Raw genomic sequence first — 19,311 nt, 5'->3', positions numbered from 1 at the left:
GTATACATCTTTTTCCTTCCACCGAGTATTTTACAAAAATAGGTTTATTAACTTAGTAAAAATCGGCTAATTAATTTTAACTAAGTCGTTGTTAATTTTCTTAATATAACGCTTATATTGAATATCCCAACACTATGTGACTTCATTTGTTAAACTTTTTAACAAAATCAATTACTTATTGCATGCTTATAAAATATTTACCCAATTTACCTTCCAGGTCAGTTCCTAGTAGAGGTGTTCTGTTTCCGTCAACTTAAACACCTCACCTAGACAAAACTTTCCTTAGACAAAGGTCTCTTATGAGCAATTTATAAATTTAATCTCTTATTGATATTTATATTAATCCTATTAAAATAAATTAAAAGATTAACTCATTTCTAATCTCATTAGAAATGTGTTTAACATAAGTATTGGTGAATTAATTTAAACCATTTAAAATTAAATTGGATTTATATTTGCATACAACTCTTTATTATAGATTTTAATTCTAATTTCATTATACTTGTAACCATTATAAAATAATGAAAAATAAAATCTATAATTGCATTCAAAGACATTGATTAAATATAACATTTATATTGTTCGTTACGAGAACTTTGGTATGGTGGTGGGTAGGTTTGGTGATGCTTGGAGTTGTGTGAGTAGCTATAATATGAGGGGAGTTGGGAGGAAGTGGGAGATGTGGCGGAAGAGTGTCTATGATTTTTTTATGGATGTCAGTGGGGATCAGTTCATTTTTGGAACCTTGGTGGATATTGTATCTAGTGCTACAGTACATATTGGTGTTGTGTATGCCTCTAATCACGTGAGCGAGAGGAGGAACTTGTGGTCTCAGTTGATTGATGTGTGTGTCTCGTGGCAGCTTTCTGGAGATGTTTTAGGGGATTTTAATGCTATTCGTAGTAGTTTGGAGGATTTTGGTGGTTACCCTAGCTTGAGGGAGATGGATAAGTTTGATGGGGCGTTATTGGAGGCGGATCTGGTTGAGATGGGTGTGACAGGTAACTGGTTTACTTGGACTAGTAAACTTTAGAGGAATGGTATCTTGCGTCGGTTGGATCGCTGCTTGTCTAATAAGGCATGGAAGGTAGCTTTTTTGTATTCAGAGGTTAAGGTTGGTCAGTGGGGGATTTCTGATCATAGCCCTTTTTTGGTTTTTACAGGGGAGACGAGTAGTAGGCCACTGATGCTTATTTTTATTGAATGGAAATGTGGATGTATGCATTGATGAAATTGCGTTATGCACTCAAGTTTCCTCAACGGAATCCAAGTGTAAATTCCACTAAGTCTCCTGATAAGTCCATGGTAGAACTCAGGGACTTGTGAAAACAGGTTGCGTTGGTAATTTTTATGAAGATTTTGTGGTAATCGGATAAATAAATAAAGTGTTGGGATTGTTGTTTGCGTTGATGAAAAATAAACAAATATGGAAGATTTCGAAAAGAGTTAATAAATGGGAAATGCGATGAGTATGCGGTGAACGGGTTGAGAAAAGTTTCGACTAACACTTCCTAGAATGCGTTCATGCGATGTGATCATGCAACATGCATACAACAGAAAACCACCTCTCGGTGCGAATGCCATGGCTTCTAAGGCTAGAACGCATGCGATATATGCGTTAAGTCTATAGGACCCACACATAAGCCTCTATTCTTATTTATGCGATGAAGAAATGACACACACACAAATAAGGCAACCACATAATATCATTCCCATCTCTAGGATGCATGCGATGCAGGTTGACAAACAGAGCTTATCTCTAAGTCCCTATCTCTTGTTTATGCAGTTCTAATCTTGCTCTCTCAAGTCCAGATTCTAACCTAGCTCTCTCGAGTCATTAGGTTCTTTCTTTAGACTCTCTCTTGAATAGCTCTAAAGGGTATTTGGCATAACATAAAACAAGACAATCTCAAGCAATGAACTTCCTAGGTCATGTTAGCTTAGTTTTCCTCAACCCATTCGACTAGTTTAGCTACTCATGCGTGTTAAGAGATTGAACAGATGTAGAAATAGAACTTCTATTATATAAATATGAAGATGAAGTACAAAATAACAATGCAAGTATAGAATAAAGGGCCTGGAAGCAATCCCTGCCTAGGCTTTTACACTGATTTCTACTCGTGCTCAAAAGATAATCTCGCTCTAGCGAGAGTTGGCCCGCTCTCTGCTTCTTCGCCTCAAGGTTCTCTCTCGAGTTGCCTTGAGCGATCTCTGGCGTGACCATTCTTCTCTTGCTCTACCTTAAAATGAAAGGAAAACTATGCACAAAGACGAGCGAACTGAAGTATGAAATCTCTAACTGCTGAACTGGTTCACCCCTTTTATGAAGAATTCCTTGGTATTTATAGAGCATCCAGGGTGAAAGGCAGCTTCTTTCTCATGATTGTACAGATGGGACGGCTTTAATTCCTGACTGATGCGTATCACCGAAAAACTGAATGTACTTGTGATCATTATCGGCTGTCAACTTAATTCGGATTCGACTGTCATCAGATTTCTGTCCCATCGCGATTAATTAGGCTTTCACCCAGATGCGCCCACCATGTTGCGCTGACCAAGTTGCGGCGATCCTTCTCGGACGAATATTTGTGAACACGATCACTGCATAGCCTTGCGGTGATGTTGCGCTCAACCAATGATTTCCTATGATCACAATTCTTGCATTGCGTCAACACATATTCTGTAGAAAAAACACTAAAATCAACTGTTCCTATACGATGAACGTATGTGACCGCAATATTATGAAATTGATGCTTGATAGATGCAATTTAACATGTTTTATCAACACAATCCAACATTGTTTAAGATTTTAGCACTATGATAACGTGTATTTCTATCCGTTATCAGCCGCCTCCTACATATCGCTATTTTTCTCATTGGATGGAGGCTGATGGTTTTATTGATACTACCAGGTCAGTGTGGAGAAGGTCCGAGGATGTGTCTCATATGGTTAGCTTTATGTGAATTTTAAAGGTAGTGAAGCGGGTTTTACGTGCATCGTTTGGTAGATGTATCTTTGTGTTATCTGATGAGGTGCAGGTGGCTAAGCAGATTATGGAGGCTACTCAGGCTGAGTTGGAGAGAGATTCTGTCTTCGAGTCGATGTGTTCTGAGGTAGCTCGGGCCACTGAGGTGTTCTGGTTAGTGGCTAGATTAGAGGAGGCGTCGCTCCGACAGAAGGCCAAGGTGAGGTGGTTGGAGTTAGGTGATATGAACACGACATTTTTTCATCGTTGTGTCCACTCTCGACACAGTTGCAGTGGTTTATTTACGATTGTGGACGCTGGAGGGACTCGCTATAGTTATGTCGAGGTGGCGGTAGAGTTATGTCGAGGTAGTTTGGGGTCTCAGCCTATGAGGTATAGGGATCTTACTGCCCAGATTGAGGATATCGTGCAGTTCAGTTGGTTCGATGAAGGGGTGAAGGCGCTTGGTCGCCTAGTGAGTCAGGATGAGATTCAAAAGGCTTTATTCTCGATGATGTCTGGGAAGGCTCCTAGGCCTGATGGGTTTTCGGTGGATATTTACAGAGCTGCAGAGTGTGATTGGGGATGATTTCTGTGATGTTGTTTTGAACTTTTTTTAGTCCTGTTATCTACTTGGTGGAGTTAATTCTACTGCTATTACTCTTATCCAAAAGAGGCGGGGAGCTAAACGTATGGAAGAGTTTTGTCCTATTTCTTGTTACAATGTTGTGTATAAGTATATCTTGAGGGTCCTAGCTGAAAGATTGCGGTTGTGGTTTCCTTCTTTCATCAGTGGTAACCAGTCTGCATTTGTTCTTGGTAGGTCAATTTTCGATAACATTTTATTCTGTTAGGAGCTTGTGGGGGGCTATAAGGAGGGCAGAGGGAAGCCGCTTTGTGTGTTGAAGCTAGACCTTCAGAAGGCATACGATTCGATCAATTGGGTTTTTCTGTTTGGTGTGTTGTTGGCTATAGGTACGCCCCTTCAGTTTGTTAGTTGGGTGAGGGCTTATGTTACTTCACCTATGTTCTCTGTGATGATTAATGGTTCCTTTGAGGGTTTTTTTCCTTGTAGGAAGGGGTTGAGAAAGGTGGATCCGTTGTCACCTTTTTTGTTTGTGATGGTGATGGAGGTCTTGTCCAGGTTGTTGAATAAACCTCCTGTGTGATTTAGGTTCCATGATCGGCGTAAGCGTATGGGCCTGACTTATTTGGTTTTTGCAGACGGGTTGTCGATTTTCTATGCAGCTGAGAGAGATTCTTTAGAGTTTGTGAGGCAGGTCCTGGCAGAGTTTTCAGGATTGTCTGGATTAGTTGCAAATGTTAGGAAGAGTTTCATGTTTGTTGCGAGTGTGGAGTTTGGTGAGGCGGAGGGGCTTACTGCATTTATATGATTCTTTCTTGGTTCACTGCCTGTTAGGTATTTGGGGTTACCTTTATTGGTTGGTTAGTTGAGGGCTGTGCAAAGGATTACAGCTCGTATTAAAAGCTGGGCAGCGCGATCCCTCTCTTTTGCTGGGAGGTTGCAGCTTGTAAGGTCTGTTTTACAATCCTTTCAGGTGTTTTGATGTAGCATCTTCATGTCGTCTGCATGTGTAACTCATGAGGTTGATCGTCTGTTATGTAGTTATTTATAGAAAGGCAGTGCGTTGAGTCAGGGTGATGCAGGGGTAGCGTGGGATGAGGTGTACTTGCCATTGGGTAAGCGAGGGTTGAGTGTGAAACATGTGGCTTCATGGAACCAAACTTCTTTTATGAAGCTGCGTTGGCTTCTCTTAATTAAATCGGGATCATTATGAGTGGTGTGGGTGGAGGCGTATGTTTTGTGTGGATGGTTTTTGTGGGCTATTCGGAGTGAGGTTGTGAGGTCTTGATGCTTGAGGGTTATCTTGCGTTATAGAGATAGATTCAAGCATCTAGTTCGTTTGATGGTCAACGATGGATGGTCATATTTTGTTTGGTGGGATCCTTGGTTGCCGAAGGGTACGATTATGGATTCATATAGGTCTACGGTGGTTTATGATGCATGGAGTAGTTTGAAGGCACAGTTGTCGGAGTTCATGGATGGTGAGGGAGGTTGGAGGTTGCCTACAGTGTCTTGAGAGTTGCTTGAGATCTCGGGTCTTATTTAGGTAGTGGGGCCTAGGGTAAGGTGGGAGGATTATTGGGTTTGAGTGTCGAGTGCTAGTGGTCGATTTTCTATCGCTAGTGCGTGGGAGAGTTTGCATCCTTTTTATTTTAGGGTGTTTCGGGCTGGTATTTTGTGGGCGATGGGTAGTATTTTGTGTCACTCCTTCTGTGCGTGGTTAACTGTGAGGGACAGGTTGGGTACAGGAGATTGGTTGAAGAGTTGGGGTGTGATGCCAGAGGAGGGCTGTCTTCTGTGTGAGGGAGGTGTAGAGTTGCAGAATCATTTAGTTTTTTAGTGTGGGTTTGGGAAAGAGGTGTGGTCTGGTGTGTTGCGTCAGTTGGGTTCATCGTATTGGGTGGCAGGTTGGGATGCCGAGTGGGGTCGGTAAGGGGGTGTATAGTATGTTGTTCCGTGTCTTCTGGTGTGCTTCCATCTACTACATCTAGCAAGAGCGTAATCGACGGCTACATGGAGGTTGATCGAGGTCGGTGTCTACTCTGTTTCACCTTATGGTCTCTACGGTTCGTGCACTAGCTGCTTCCTGGCAGGTTGATCTTCTTGGTTTTATCTAGTGTGTTTACGAATGTTTTTTCTTCTTTTTGAACTTTTCATTGCTCTTTGTTTTGTTGTTGTCTCTAGTTGTGGGGTTTTGGTTTCTTTTCTCTGGCTTTCTCCCTGGTGGTTTGGGGGTACTTACTTTTATGTTTTTGTTATGTTCTGGTCTTATCTTGTTGGCTTTGTTTTGGCAATGTTACCTTGTCTTTGCTTGTGCTTTATTGCTTTGATGCCCTGATCCTAGGTTGTGAGATCCCCCTTGTTGTTGTATAATAATATCACCTATTCTAAAAAATATATATATAACATTTATATTTTTCTAATTAATGTCATGCTCAATGCAAAATTTATTTTAATTGAAAAATATAACACTTATATCTAACAATTATTAAGCACACGTATCCATCATATCATCATACATTATAACAATTATAACCTAGTATGATGCATGAACATGCTTAATGTACCATACATCTAAAATAATATAACACTTATACTAAGATGCATGAGCATGCTAATTTAATCATGCATCCCAAAAATATAATACTTACATTTTGACATGATGCATGAACATGTTTATCCTAAGGTGGGATTTTGAATCTAAATGACATTCTTTATGCACTATTCAAAAATAATTTAAATCATGCATCTCATGCATATTAAATTAACAAAATAGCAAAGTTGACTAGCTATTGGCATCTTTAGAAAATCAAATAAAATCTAAAACCCTAGATTTTAGAAAATCATACAAGAAAATGGAAAAAGACAAAAAAAAAAAAAAAATTGTTTCTATTCAGCAGTGATGACGGATAAACCAGGGTTCAAAATTGCGATCCAAAAATTCAAAACGAGACTCTAGGTGTCTTGAACATACTGAGCAAATTTTAGCACGATCAATAGTTAGAACTCTAGTTATCGACAAATTTGTAAAAGCTGTCTCTGAAAAACTGAACTACACTGCATTGTTTCTTTTCGCTTTTTCTTGTTTTGCCTTTGTTTTTATGGGTTCTTTTTACAGCAACTTTTTCCCATGAAAGACACAAACTTACAGACTCGATTTACACTATAACAAAATGCCCATAAACTCTGGGTTTACATTGATCTCATCAATTAAAACTATAAATCTAAATGCCAAAAGCCTAAACAATCAACCCGCAAACCACAACATATATCTCATGCATATATTTAAATAACCTACCATTCTATTCTGATTTTATTTCTAAAAAAAAAAAAAATTGCACAAATTGTACTCTGATACCAATTGAAGGGATTGAACCCAAGTGAAGCGTGTGACCGTCTAGCAATTTTATTTTCGATTTTACATTAAAAAATATGGTATAAAAATAAAAACATAATGGATAAAAAATCAAGATTAGCATGCATTTAAGAGAAGAAAAGAGGGAAGAGCTAAACCTTACCTTTATAGATTCTCAAATTCTTTATGATTCCCTCCGCGTTTTCTCTAGAACGGCTCTTCAATGATCAACAAACACCACCTAAGTGAAACCTTGTTATTCTCTAGGATACCAAGAATTAGATGGTCTTCAAGACTTGGAAGAGGAAGAAAAAGTAGTAGAGAAAAGAAGAGGGATTTTGAGAAAAGTAGAAGTAATTGAGAAAACAAGAGAGATTTTGAGAGTAGTAGGAGACTAAGATTCAGAATTCCAAATTCAACTATGTCACAAACGTGGGCCATGAAGACTTATTTATAGAGAGGAGGGTGACCCCCTTCCCCTAGTCTTTCCTATTCATACGCTAGTTCTAATTAAATTAAATAACTTTTATTTAATTAATTAGTCCAACAATTAAATAACTATATATATTAAATCTAAGTTAATATATATAATTAATTAATAAATAAATAAACACCACATGTTTATTTATCTCTACTTCTCAAAAATTAATTAATTAATTAATCACGAATTAATCAATTAAACGACTATATTAAATTATTTAATATAGAATTAATCAACATAAAATTATCACTTCTTTATATGTATATATCTATTTAATATTTTAATCTTTTCCAAAGATTTTTCTCTCTTAATTATAAATCACATCTATAATTAACCATATTATATTAATTTCATTAATATGCAGTTGATTTGAACAATTCAAATCATTTCTCTTATATATCCTTTAGTGATCAGCTAACAAGGGGACATTATGGACCTACAAATTAGAAGCTCCAATGATATAAGATTAATTAATTAAACTTCTTAATTAAATTAATCAACTTTCATTAACTACCGGTCACTCCACTAAAGACCGATAACTGCACTCTTCGCATTGTAGATTTATTTCTATGTCCACAAATATAACTAATCATTAGTGAGTCGACCTTTCACAAGTTGCTCATAACTATAGCTAGGTCAAAATATCATTTTATCCATGTGGTTACATCTAACTCCTTAAATACCATTGGTCCCTTTAATGAATAAACAGTTTATAATCCAACTATAAACTAACACCTCTCGGACCAGTGAGAGGTTGAGACCTAAATGTTCAAGACCTGAAATCAGCTATTAAGGGAGCAATTGATCTATTTTCCCTAAGGTTGGAAAATAAGTGAATTCCATCTTGTGTAGTGTGTTCCCAACTCCCTACTCGGACAAGTCCCCAAAATGATAGGCTTGTTAATTCGGCTAATAGGGTCACTCTCACCCATACAAATCTAAGGATTGCCCTCATAGATAAGAGTTCACAACTCACTTAGGATTAAGGTTAGGTCACCTATGGTCATCCTACTGAAATGTCTCTTCTAGCAACGGTGTTATATAGAGAGACTATTCATTTCGCGGCCCGATCTTATACAAACTCTTTATATAGAATACCTCATGAATGATCATGATCATATCATTTGTAGCACTTTACAACAATTATAACATCTACAAAGCAGGCCGTATTCGTAGTGTCACCAAGATAAAGTACCCAACCTTATCCATCTACTACAGACCATTTAGGTTATTACTTAAATATGATCCACTTGTATGTCTCTAAATATATGTTTAAGTTTCATAAGATAACCTTGGATCTTAGTTTATTGGATTGAATTAATGTAGTCTAAATATTAATAAAATACCTCTTATTTTATTAGATATATAATTTGTCTTTACAAACTACAAGATACACTCGATTTAGAAAATTAACTCCAACACACTAGATATGAGTTTTCATTATTTTTAACGTACTTAGACTCTCTCTAAATACATTATCAAATCAAACTCCTCCCAAGTTCTACAATGGCCGCCAAACCAAAATTCTCAATGACAAATACAAAGATTTTCAATAACAATACATGAAGATTAAAGCTTAGACAAACCTTAAGCTCAAAGCTCTCAATACACACACTTTTCTAATAAGCCGGCTAACTGTAAAAATAAATAAGAGTATAATATAAATAAGGTTAGCTATGGGAATATATTTTTAGAGTAAATAAACATTCTCTATAGGAAAATAAGGAAGGGAAATATGGAAATCGACAAATCATGCAGACAAATATGAAAAATATTATGCAAAATCTACTGTCCGACATGTAAGAATGTTTATAACAAATGTCTTTAATATATTGCACAACATGTTTCTCAAATTTTACCTGTAATAAAATCAGTCAATCACTAGTCCTATAATAAAGTTAGTCAATCACTTGCAGTAACACATCTCAAATGCAAGATTTCTATAGTACCATTCGATTTCTCTTCTATGGTAAATTCTTTAAAAAATATATTTTGATATCCAGAAAGTTGTAGGTGTATGTACTTTTGTGATGTAGATACTTTTTCAACTATTTTTCTTTTGAAATCTTAATTAAAATGAAGTTATTATAGCTAAAATTCAAAATAAAAAATATGAGTTTTAAATCAAAGTGAGCATAACTCACTTGACATTAAAATATTACCAAAATGAGTATAGTTCAACTGACATAATATTGGTACTATTGATCTAAAAGTCAAAAATTTTATTTTTCAACCCCACATATTGTAAAAAAAAAAAAAAAAAGACATTAAGTAGGTTCTTCAATCTTGAGGTTAAAGGTCTTATTCTTCCACCCCACATTTTGTAAAAAAAAAAAAAAAAAAAAAAAAAAAAAAAAAAAAAAAAAAAAAAAAAAAAATTCCTAGTTATGCTTTTAACTTTCTAATTTTTACGAGAGTTTTATATATCTTTCTAATTTTCTAATTTTCTAGTAATAATTAAAAATAACCAATATGAGTTTTAGAAATAGAAAACTCAAAACAAAAGTGTTATCAAAGAAGTTAAAAATTAGGTCAGATGATGTGGGTAGGTTTTTGATTCTATAACTTAACATGTCTATTTCATCAAAATAAATTTTAAGATATATTTTGTCAAGGTGAACATGGATTTCACCTAATTGACACTTTTTCTTTTAGATTGAAAATTTAATCTCTCATCCTACTATTGTTGTAATAAAAAAATCTTAAGACATTTCTAAGATATTTCCATTTTAAATAATAAAATGCATGCTGATGTCACATAATCATTTATCAATCGATATTCTACATTTTGTGGTATTAATTAAAAAATAATTGAGATGAAATTAAAAAATGGGCTAACATTAAAAGACAAAATATTTGGTCAAAAATGCCAAAAGGAACATCAAATTGGTAGGGGCTTAATTAATATCATATGGTGTTTTCATATGATATGGATGAGATGAACTAATCAATAACAACAAATTAATTATCTATCTCAAGAAAAAAAAAAACAACTTTATTATCAAGGACTTAAGTTGATAATTATGTTAAGAAGGAATCAAATTCTTTCTTTTTTACTTTAGATCAATATATATCTAAATAAGTTAAATTGTTCTCAATCTTTTTATCGAGAGCGTGTATATATTCTATTATTAGAAATATTTGCTCTAAACTCAAGTCATTATGTTAATTTTATTATTTTTAAGTTTTACTTTCTTTTAGTTCAAAATTCAATTTTAACCCAAAGGATCAAAAAATGAGACTATAGAAAAAACATGAAACTTAAGAAATAAGAATGAAGATTGTAATATATATATATATATATATATATATAAAGAGAAAATTATAAAATTCAATCAGAAGTATGATAGTAGTTACGATTACACTCTTAAACTTTCAATTGTAAAAATTAAGCCCTTAAACTTCTACAAGTGTTAAATTGACCCCTCAAATTTGTAATAGTTATAGAAATTGACTCTCAAAATTTAAAAATTGAACCCTCAAACTTATAGTATTGTTACAGTTTCTAAGATTATGTATAACACTCGAATAAATTTGAAAAGCTCAATTTTTACGACAATAAAATATAGTAGTATTTGTAATTATATCCTTCAATTTTTACCATTAAAAATTGAAGGATATAATTACAAATACTACTATATTTTATTGTCTTTTTCACAATTTATCAAATATATATGTGTGTAAAGATGGACTCAATACACACGGTTAAAACGGAAAGTATTAGATGCTTACCCCTCGAACTTTGTAAAATTGGAAAAGATCGAATAAATACCATGTTTGGAGTTTAGGATATATTTTGAATGTCTATTTTTTTTTTACCCAAAAAAAAAAAAAAAAAAACTCTCCACCAGTTTTTAAAATGAGTCGATGAAAATATTGAAGTCTCAATTTTACGAAAGTTTCAATAAAAATATTGATAAAATTTTGATTTCAATGAATATTTTTGAAAAAATTAAAAAAAATTTAAATGATTAAGTAAACATTTTAATATTTTTAAACAAGTTAACGTATCTATTATTTAGATTATATTTACATTAGTGATATTTTATTGCTTAATTATTATATTTCGTGAATTTTTTTTCGATATAATGGAAATATTGATTTACCCCTCATGTGGATATCAAACCCATGAAAATGTAGAAATATTAATAAAAATATTGACATGTCGACAGAAATTTAATATTATGCTACCCACATATTAATAATTTATATTTTAAAGTGAAAAATTACTATTTGGTGTGGAATCAATGAACTTGGTGGCTATATAGTAAAGGCATTGATGTTAGGTACCATATATGACATCTTACCCCTTGCTCTTGGAGTGATATACAAGGAAAAGGAAGAGAATAATATTTATATAATTTTATGAAACATTCAAAACAATTGAATATTAAATTTATTTAAAGCTAGATTAATTAGAGACAAAATTGAAAAATGACAACAAACAACAATTTTTAGCCTAACAGGAAATAATAATAATAATGATATCAAAATAGTAAGATGTTAACAGACTTATAGAAGTTGGATTTCAAAGTATGATAAAAAATGGTCATTTAGTTGAAAATTCTTCAATATATTCAATATATTCCTAAATATGTCATATTTTTTTTCTCTCCCTTTTTTTTTATTAAAAAAATTAAGGGCCGTAAATTGTTCTTAATTGATAATAATTGTTTAAATTGTTATTTTATGTTAATCTTTTTAAATTTATAGTCATAATTTAAAATCCAACTGATGAGATTCAATATCTAATATAATTTTGACGAGCAACGAAAGAAAAAAAAGGAAATAACATCTCACCTCAATGGATAAAGGAAACAAGCCATCAATAATTACATCTAAAATCTATGAAGCAAGGACACATATAGTACAAATATGAAAAGATTCGATCATACATCGATTTCTAAAAAAATAGAATACTAATACGTTGAAAATATGTTTTTTTTAATATAAGATATAGGTAAATTTAACCTAAACAACTAAATATAATCCATCAAATCCATGAAAAATCATAAAATGTCAAGATAATGACAATAGAACAAAACACAATATAAATATTGAAATACAAGACAATAAGCAACATTAGAGATATTGAATTACAATAGTCAACAAAATGTAATAGAATCTCTTAAGAAAAATACAACAGAAAAAAGACTTAGATTGATCAGAGAAGAAGAATGTAGAAAATAACAAGTTTTTTAAGTGGTTTTTTATTGGGTTTTTAGAAATTTAAAGGCCCAATGGCATTATCGTTATTAATGAGCAATAAAGAAATTTTACAAATTACAGATAATCAATGAAATCACCAATTTGTAATTTTTGTATCCACTGATATCAAGAGATTCACACACAATGTCGCCTCTGAAAACTGAGAACAACCCGCTGCAAAAACAGCCCAAAACAGTGTGCTATCCGCCTCTGACCGACGAACCACATGCAGACCCGCGCCTCTCTCTCACTGCCGACAACCGCTGCCGGACTCAGCCTCCACGGCGAACCGTCGAACCGCCGGATTCAAGTCCACGCCACTGCTCAGACCAAGCTCGACCGGCCGCTGCTCCTTCACGCAAATCAATCTCTCCGTCGACCTCGCTCACGGGACAAAAATCAATCTCGCCGGACACCCATGCCACCGTTGCGGACACTTGCCCAAGTCAGACCCCGTCACCCACGGACAGCAGCAGACGTTTTTCTTCAAGCGGCTCGTGGACTTCAGCGGCTGCGACTCACCAAACGAAACCCCCAGGCGGCTATCTTCTCCCTTGCAGCTGCACTGCTCTCCAAAAAGAGTTACACAAAAATATTGCCCTATTTTTGAAGAAGAATAGATAATTGCAAAAATGTCACTGCTCAATAATTACGATAACGCCATTGAGCCTTTAAATTTCCAAAAACCCAATAAAAAAACCACTTAAAAAACTTGTTATTTTCTACAAATCTCCCTCATAACAAGAATATTTAAGTGCCAAGCTGATTCTCCAATTTTCCTATCATCCAGATTTAATATTCAGCCCATCTAACAGATATTTGAACCTATAGGCTGGAAGAACCTTGGTTAACATATCTGACAAATTCTCAACTATATGAACCTTGACTAGTTGAACATCTTTCTGGGCCACAACTTCTCTGATAAAATGAAATTTGACATCGATATGAGATGGATTCTTTACCTGTTAGATGGGCTGAATATTAAATACCTGTTATATGAGATGGATTATTCGCAAGATGAATAGCACTCTGGCTATCACAACGAACGATAGGAATGAACTCTTGCGATAACAACTCACCAACTATCCTTTTCAACCACACTACCACTTTCACTGCTTCACCCACTGAAATATACTCTGACTCAGTAGTAGACAAGGCAACAACTAACTGAAGAGCAACTTTCCAACTGACCATATTACCAAAAAAATGAAAAATGTGACCTGATAGAGACCTTCTTTTGTCAAGGTCTGCAGCATAATCTGCATCTGTGAAGCCTTCCGTGATGATTTATCACAATCTCTGCTAAAACACAATGATACACTGGCACTACCTTTCAAATATCGAAGCACCCATTTAACAACATTTCAATGCTCCTTCTCAGGATTTGACATAAACCTACTTATCATACTCATAACATATCCCAAGTCAGGCCTAGTACAAGTCATCAAATACATAATACTTTCAACAACATTACAATAGGGAATGTTAGCCATCTCTAACCTTTCTTGTTCAGTAATAGGACACTGAGATGAAGAAAGCTTAAAATGAAATGCTAAAGGTGTCGAAGCTGCCTTACAACCAGACATATTATACTTCTCAAGCAATTTATGCACATAATTCTCCTGCGAAATGGTTAACAAACCTTTCTTCCTATCTATTTTCACATTCATGCCTAGGATCCTTTTCAATTCACCTAAATATTTCATCTCAAATTCACTACTCAATCGTTTCTTGAGATCACAGATTTTAGAATAATCCTTAGACACCAAAATCATATCATCAACATACAGAAGTAGATAGGTATATGTACCTTTTTGAGATAGTTTCCAGTACACGCAGGCATCATATGAGCTTCTGTGAAACCCCTGTTTCAGAATAAATTTGTCAAACCTAATATACCATTGTCTCGGCGATTGCTTCAGTCCATAAATGGACCTGTGAAGACGACAAACCATGTCTTCCTTTCCTTTCACTTCATAGCCCTTAGGTTGAGCCATGTAGATCACTTCCTCCAATTCACCATGAAGGAAAGCTGTGGTAACGTCCATCTGTTTAAAAAATATATCAAAGTGAACAGCAATAGATAAAATTAATCGAATGGACGAATGTCTCACCACCGAAGAGAAAATCTCATGAAAGTCAACTCCCCCATTTTAAGTGTAGCCTTTGGCTACCTCTAGCCTTATACCTAAGCTTGCTGTCACCTCCTATATCCGACTTGATTTTATAAATCCACTTTGACTGAATGCGTTTCTGATTAGGAGGCTTTGGAACCAATGACCATGTCTGATTCTTTTGCAACGAAAACAACTCTGCTTCTATAGCATCCTTCCACTGTTCCTTCGAATCAGATACAATAGCCTTCTCAAAAGTAAGAGGCACTGCTTCAATACTGTCAGCTGCACAAGTAAGAGCATAAGCAACTAAATCAGCATAACCATACCTCGTAGGAGCTTGCCTCACCCGCTGAGGCCTGTCACGTGTAAGCTGGTAGTTCTGTAGGTCACTGCCACTTAAGCTTTTTTCACCCAAAGCTCCCTCATCAATCAAAGTTCTCTGCAGTTGAGGCTGTCTACCATCAGAACTGGATGACTGATCACTGGAATCACCTGAACTAACTGATGGTTGTGCTTTAGAATCAATTCTAACCTTTGCCTCAACCTGATCAATTGTCTGCTGTTTCTGCTGCTCTTTGACACGAAATGGCATCTCTGTTTCATTAAAGGTCACATCTCTGCTAATAATGCATTTATTTCTGACCTCTTCCAGCACCTAAGTTTATATCCTTTAACACCCTGAGGATAGCCAATAAACATACATTTCAGTGCCTTCTTGTTCAACTTCCCTTCCTTAACATGAGCATAAGCTGAACATCCAAACACTCTGAGATGATCCAAGCTTGGAGCTTTTCCTGTCCATATCTCTTGAGGAGTCTTTAGGCCTAAAGCGGAGCACGGACTCCTATTAATAAGATAACAAGCTGTTTGGGCAGCTTCCCCCCAAAATTTCAAGGGTAATGAAGCATTTTTCAAGAGACATCTTGTACGCTCTATAATTGTTCTGTTGAACCTCTTAGCTAAACCATTCTGCTGTGGAGTGTACGTAACAGTGAAATGCCTCGTAATTCCCTCAGATTTGCAAAATTTATCAAATTTGTGATTCACAAATTCTAAACCGTTGTCTGTCCTCAGATATTTACCTTCCTGCCTGTCTAGTTCTCAACCTGTTTTTTCCATTCAAGAAATTTCCCAAAAGCTTCATCCTTCTGTTTTAATGGATATATCCACACCTTTCTTGAAAAATCATCAATGATTGATAAAGTATCTCGAACCTCCCATAGAAGGTACCTTTGTAGGACCCCACAAATCTGAATGAATATGATCTAAAATTCCTTTAGTAGAATGCTTCCCTTTCCCAAACTTCACTTTGGTAGACTTCCCATTATGAAATGTTCACAAAATGGAGTTCAATGTCTTTAACTCCTCCAAGCAAACCTTGTTGTGAAAGAGCTTGTAGACCTCTTTCACTCACATGAGCCAATTTGTTATGCGATAACATAGATTTATCTGTTCCTTTCCAAGCTGGTTCTTAAAGTGGATGTAGACCAAATTGGTCGAACCACTATATATCTTGGTGTTCTTTACTGCTTTCGTTTTATTTCTGCTGATTGTTTGCGTCCTGTTTGGCCATCTAAGTTAGGTTCAGAAACTCTCACAAAGAAGATTAGAAGGAGAAATACGAAGATAAAAAAAGAACTTAATTGTTGAAGTAATTCAAGTGTATTAGATTTTGCGAGACATTGCAGGGGCTCAAATATGAAGATGAAAATTAGATGACGATTCTAGGGTTTGGTCTAATTATTATTATTATTATTATTATTATTATTATTATATTTTCTTTTAGTTTTGGATTAGGGACTAAACTTTTTAAACAAACTCTTAGGTTTAGATTGGGAAAAATTAGATGAGTTACTTATCTTTTTTCTTTAAAAAATGTCAATATAAAAACAGATATGCTAAATCGCGAGTTTGGATATATATCTAAAAAATATTTAAAAATATTGACATTCGATATGTATCTAATACGAATTTTTTGTGCATATGTGCTTCATAGTAAAAAAATTCAGAGAAGAATATTGATTTGCCTTCTTTAAAGTAAATATTGCACAATTAATGGATGTTAAAGCTCTATTTAGTGGAGCGACGTACCGAAAAAAGGAGAAAGGAAAAAGAAAAGAGTATTTAAGATTTACGAAAATTTGTTAAAAATATCATCACTATTTTTTTTTTTTTTTTTTTGGATAGAAATCTATTTTTTCTACAAAAGGAAATTAACTTTTTAATTTATGAGAACACCAAAGTTGTTAATTAATTTAATAATATACAATTTATTCTTTACTATCCACATTTGTAAAAGTATTATTATTTTACATATATGTTAGGCTGTTTTAAAATAATAGTGAAGATTCATAGACATCTAGGGAGATAACTAGTGGCAGAACAAAACCTTTAATCTTTACTTAGATTGGATCCATAAATAAATAGTATCAGAAGTGTTCTACCTAACATAGTGGCATCAGTATCCATCAATTTTAACATTTTTGTGATGATAAAAAATTGATTAAAAAAAAAATCAAAGTATAAAAGATAAAATTCGAAATTTAAAAGATTTAAGAACGTTTGCATTTTGAAGAAACGTATTTCGTGAAATTGAACTTGAGTTTATGTAGATTTATGAAGATATAGTTCAATTTCTAATAATTTGATTCTACACTACAAGAAACAGATGATCTCCCGACGTTAAAAATACCATCGAAAGTTCACTAGTCGGGAGATACGTTATCTTGAGATGCTATAAAACCATCGTGGGGAGTTATAAGTAACTCCCGATGCGTTAATCAGCGCACTGAGAGTTATATGTAACTCTCGATACCGGTTTTACTTACGAATGAATTTATTCGTCAGGAATTATGCATTTATGCATATCTCCCGACGCTTACATGTTAAGCGTCGAGAGATAGACTTTAAATCTTCCAGACCATATCTGAAAATCAATTTTGCAAAGTGCTAGGGTTTGTGCACCGATTTCTCTTCGCCAGATTTCGCTGTCTCTCACCATCCTTCTGTTTTGTTTCCTCTCACTGTTGCCCGTCAGTCGATTGCCACCATCCCCCGTCGATCTTGAAGGTAAGGATTGTTGGTGCCTCTTTCCATCACCCGTCGATCTTAAAGGTAAGGATCGCCACCATCACTGGTACCTCCCCTCTATGGTGCTTATCTATTTACCTTTTTCTTCAAACCAAAGAGTGCAATAAAGGTACCTTCTTTCCCCTTTCTCTTTTGGTATAAAGTTTTCAACAAAAAAAAAAAAAAAAAAAACAAAGTTTTGTTTTGGTTCGTGCTCATACTTGCCACCACTAAATACCTACTTATCTAAACCAGAAAAGTAGATACATACTTATCTAAGCACGTGCCAACCCACCTAGCCGGCTTAAGAATAGAGCAGAAGATTGACATTTTTTGTGTGACTGTTTTCAAAGTGAAGAATTTCGGGTTATAATAGTTGAGGATGTCTATCATTTACTTCATTTACTAATATGAAATATCTTTTTAATTCTCTTTGTTCGAATGTAGGAAATTTCGGAGATGAATAGAAGAATAGAGAGAAATTACCGTTAAAAAATGTAGACAGATTGAAGTCGTTCCTACAAATTCAATCTGAACTGCAGGAAAAACAAGGTCAAGGAGTATGACTGTTGACCTATTTAAAGAAACACACTTTAATGTTGGCAAGTTTGTGAATCAGGCAGCTGAGGATGCATATGTAATCAAATTTTTTTAATTTTATTTTTCATTTGTAAGTTCAATCATTCGTACTTATACACTTAATTAATATGTTTAGAATCAAATGTTAGAATTACAATCCAACCGAACTCCAGAAGATTCCCAACCACTAACAGGGGACGAAATTTGTGAGATGATTTTGGGTAGATGACCCGGTCATGTAAAAGGCCAAGGTTGGGGCCCTAAACCTAAGTCAATAAGGGATAGTAGCTCATCGAGTTCGTCATATACTTAAGGAATGGAAAGTAGGAAGGTGAGTGTTGGGGTTGATATCCTAAATCTCGTAGGGTCTTATAGTTTGTAATTGTAATGTACAAATATTTTATTTATATAATAAAATATGTGATGTTTTATTTCAAAATTAGTTGCATTAACCACAAACAAATAAACTAACATCCAAGGTTATCTTGTAGCTTAAACATGTATATAGAGACATATGGGTGTATCATGTTTAAGTGATAACCTAAATGGTCTGTAGTAGATGGATAAGGCTAGATACCTTATCTTGGTGACACTACGAGTATGGTCGACTTTGCAGATGTTACAATTATTGTAAAGTACTATAAATGATCTGTTCCTGATCATTTATGTGGAGACATGTGAGCGAGGATATTCTATCCAAAGGAGTTTGTATAAGACCGGACCATGAAATGTTTAATCTCATTATATGACGCCGTTCATAATAGAGACTTACATTTCACCAGGATTACCATAGGTAACATGACCTGAATCTTGAGTGAGTTGTGAACTCCTGTCTATGAGGTCGGTCCTTTGATTTGTATGGGTGAAAGTGGTCGGATCTTCAACTCAATAAGCCTACCATTTTGGGGATTCGTCTAATTGGGGAGCTGGGAACACAGCTACACAAGAAG

At 34.7% G+C, this 19,311-nt stretch overlaps 1 protein-coding gene across 1 annotated transcript; it reads left to right on the top strand.

Annotated features, from left to right (window-relative positions):
• The first annotated feature begins 601 nt into the window (after positions 1–601).
• On the top strand, positions 602–3,555 carry LOC120076053 (uncharacterized). Its single transcript, XM_039029834.2, has 4 exons — positions 602–1,001; positions 1,107–1,114; positions 2,848–2,949; positions 3,040–3,555. Exons 1-4 carry the CDS (start codon positions 602–604, stop codon positions 3,553–3,555), a joined length of 1,026 nt encoding a protein of 341 aa, XP_038885762.2.
• The last annotated feature ends 15,756 nt before the right edge of the window (positions 3,556–19,311 follow it).

The sequence above is a fragment of the Benincasa hispida genome, chromosome 4 (assembly GCF_027475165.1).
Source record: "Benincasa hispida cultivar pf3 chromosome 4, pf3_genome.v1.1, whole genome shotgun sequence".
In the NCBI taxonomy this organism is placed as follows: Eukaryota; Viridiplantae; Streptophyta; class Magnoliopsida; order Cucurbitales; family Cucurbitaceae; genus Benincasa; species Benincasa hispida.
The sequence above is the reverse complement of the archived record's forward strand: the minus strand, read 5'-3'. Positions and strand labels throughout refer to the sequence as shown.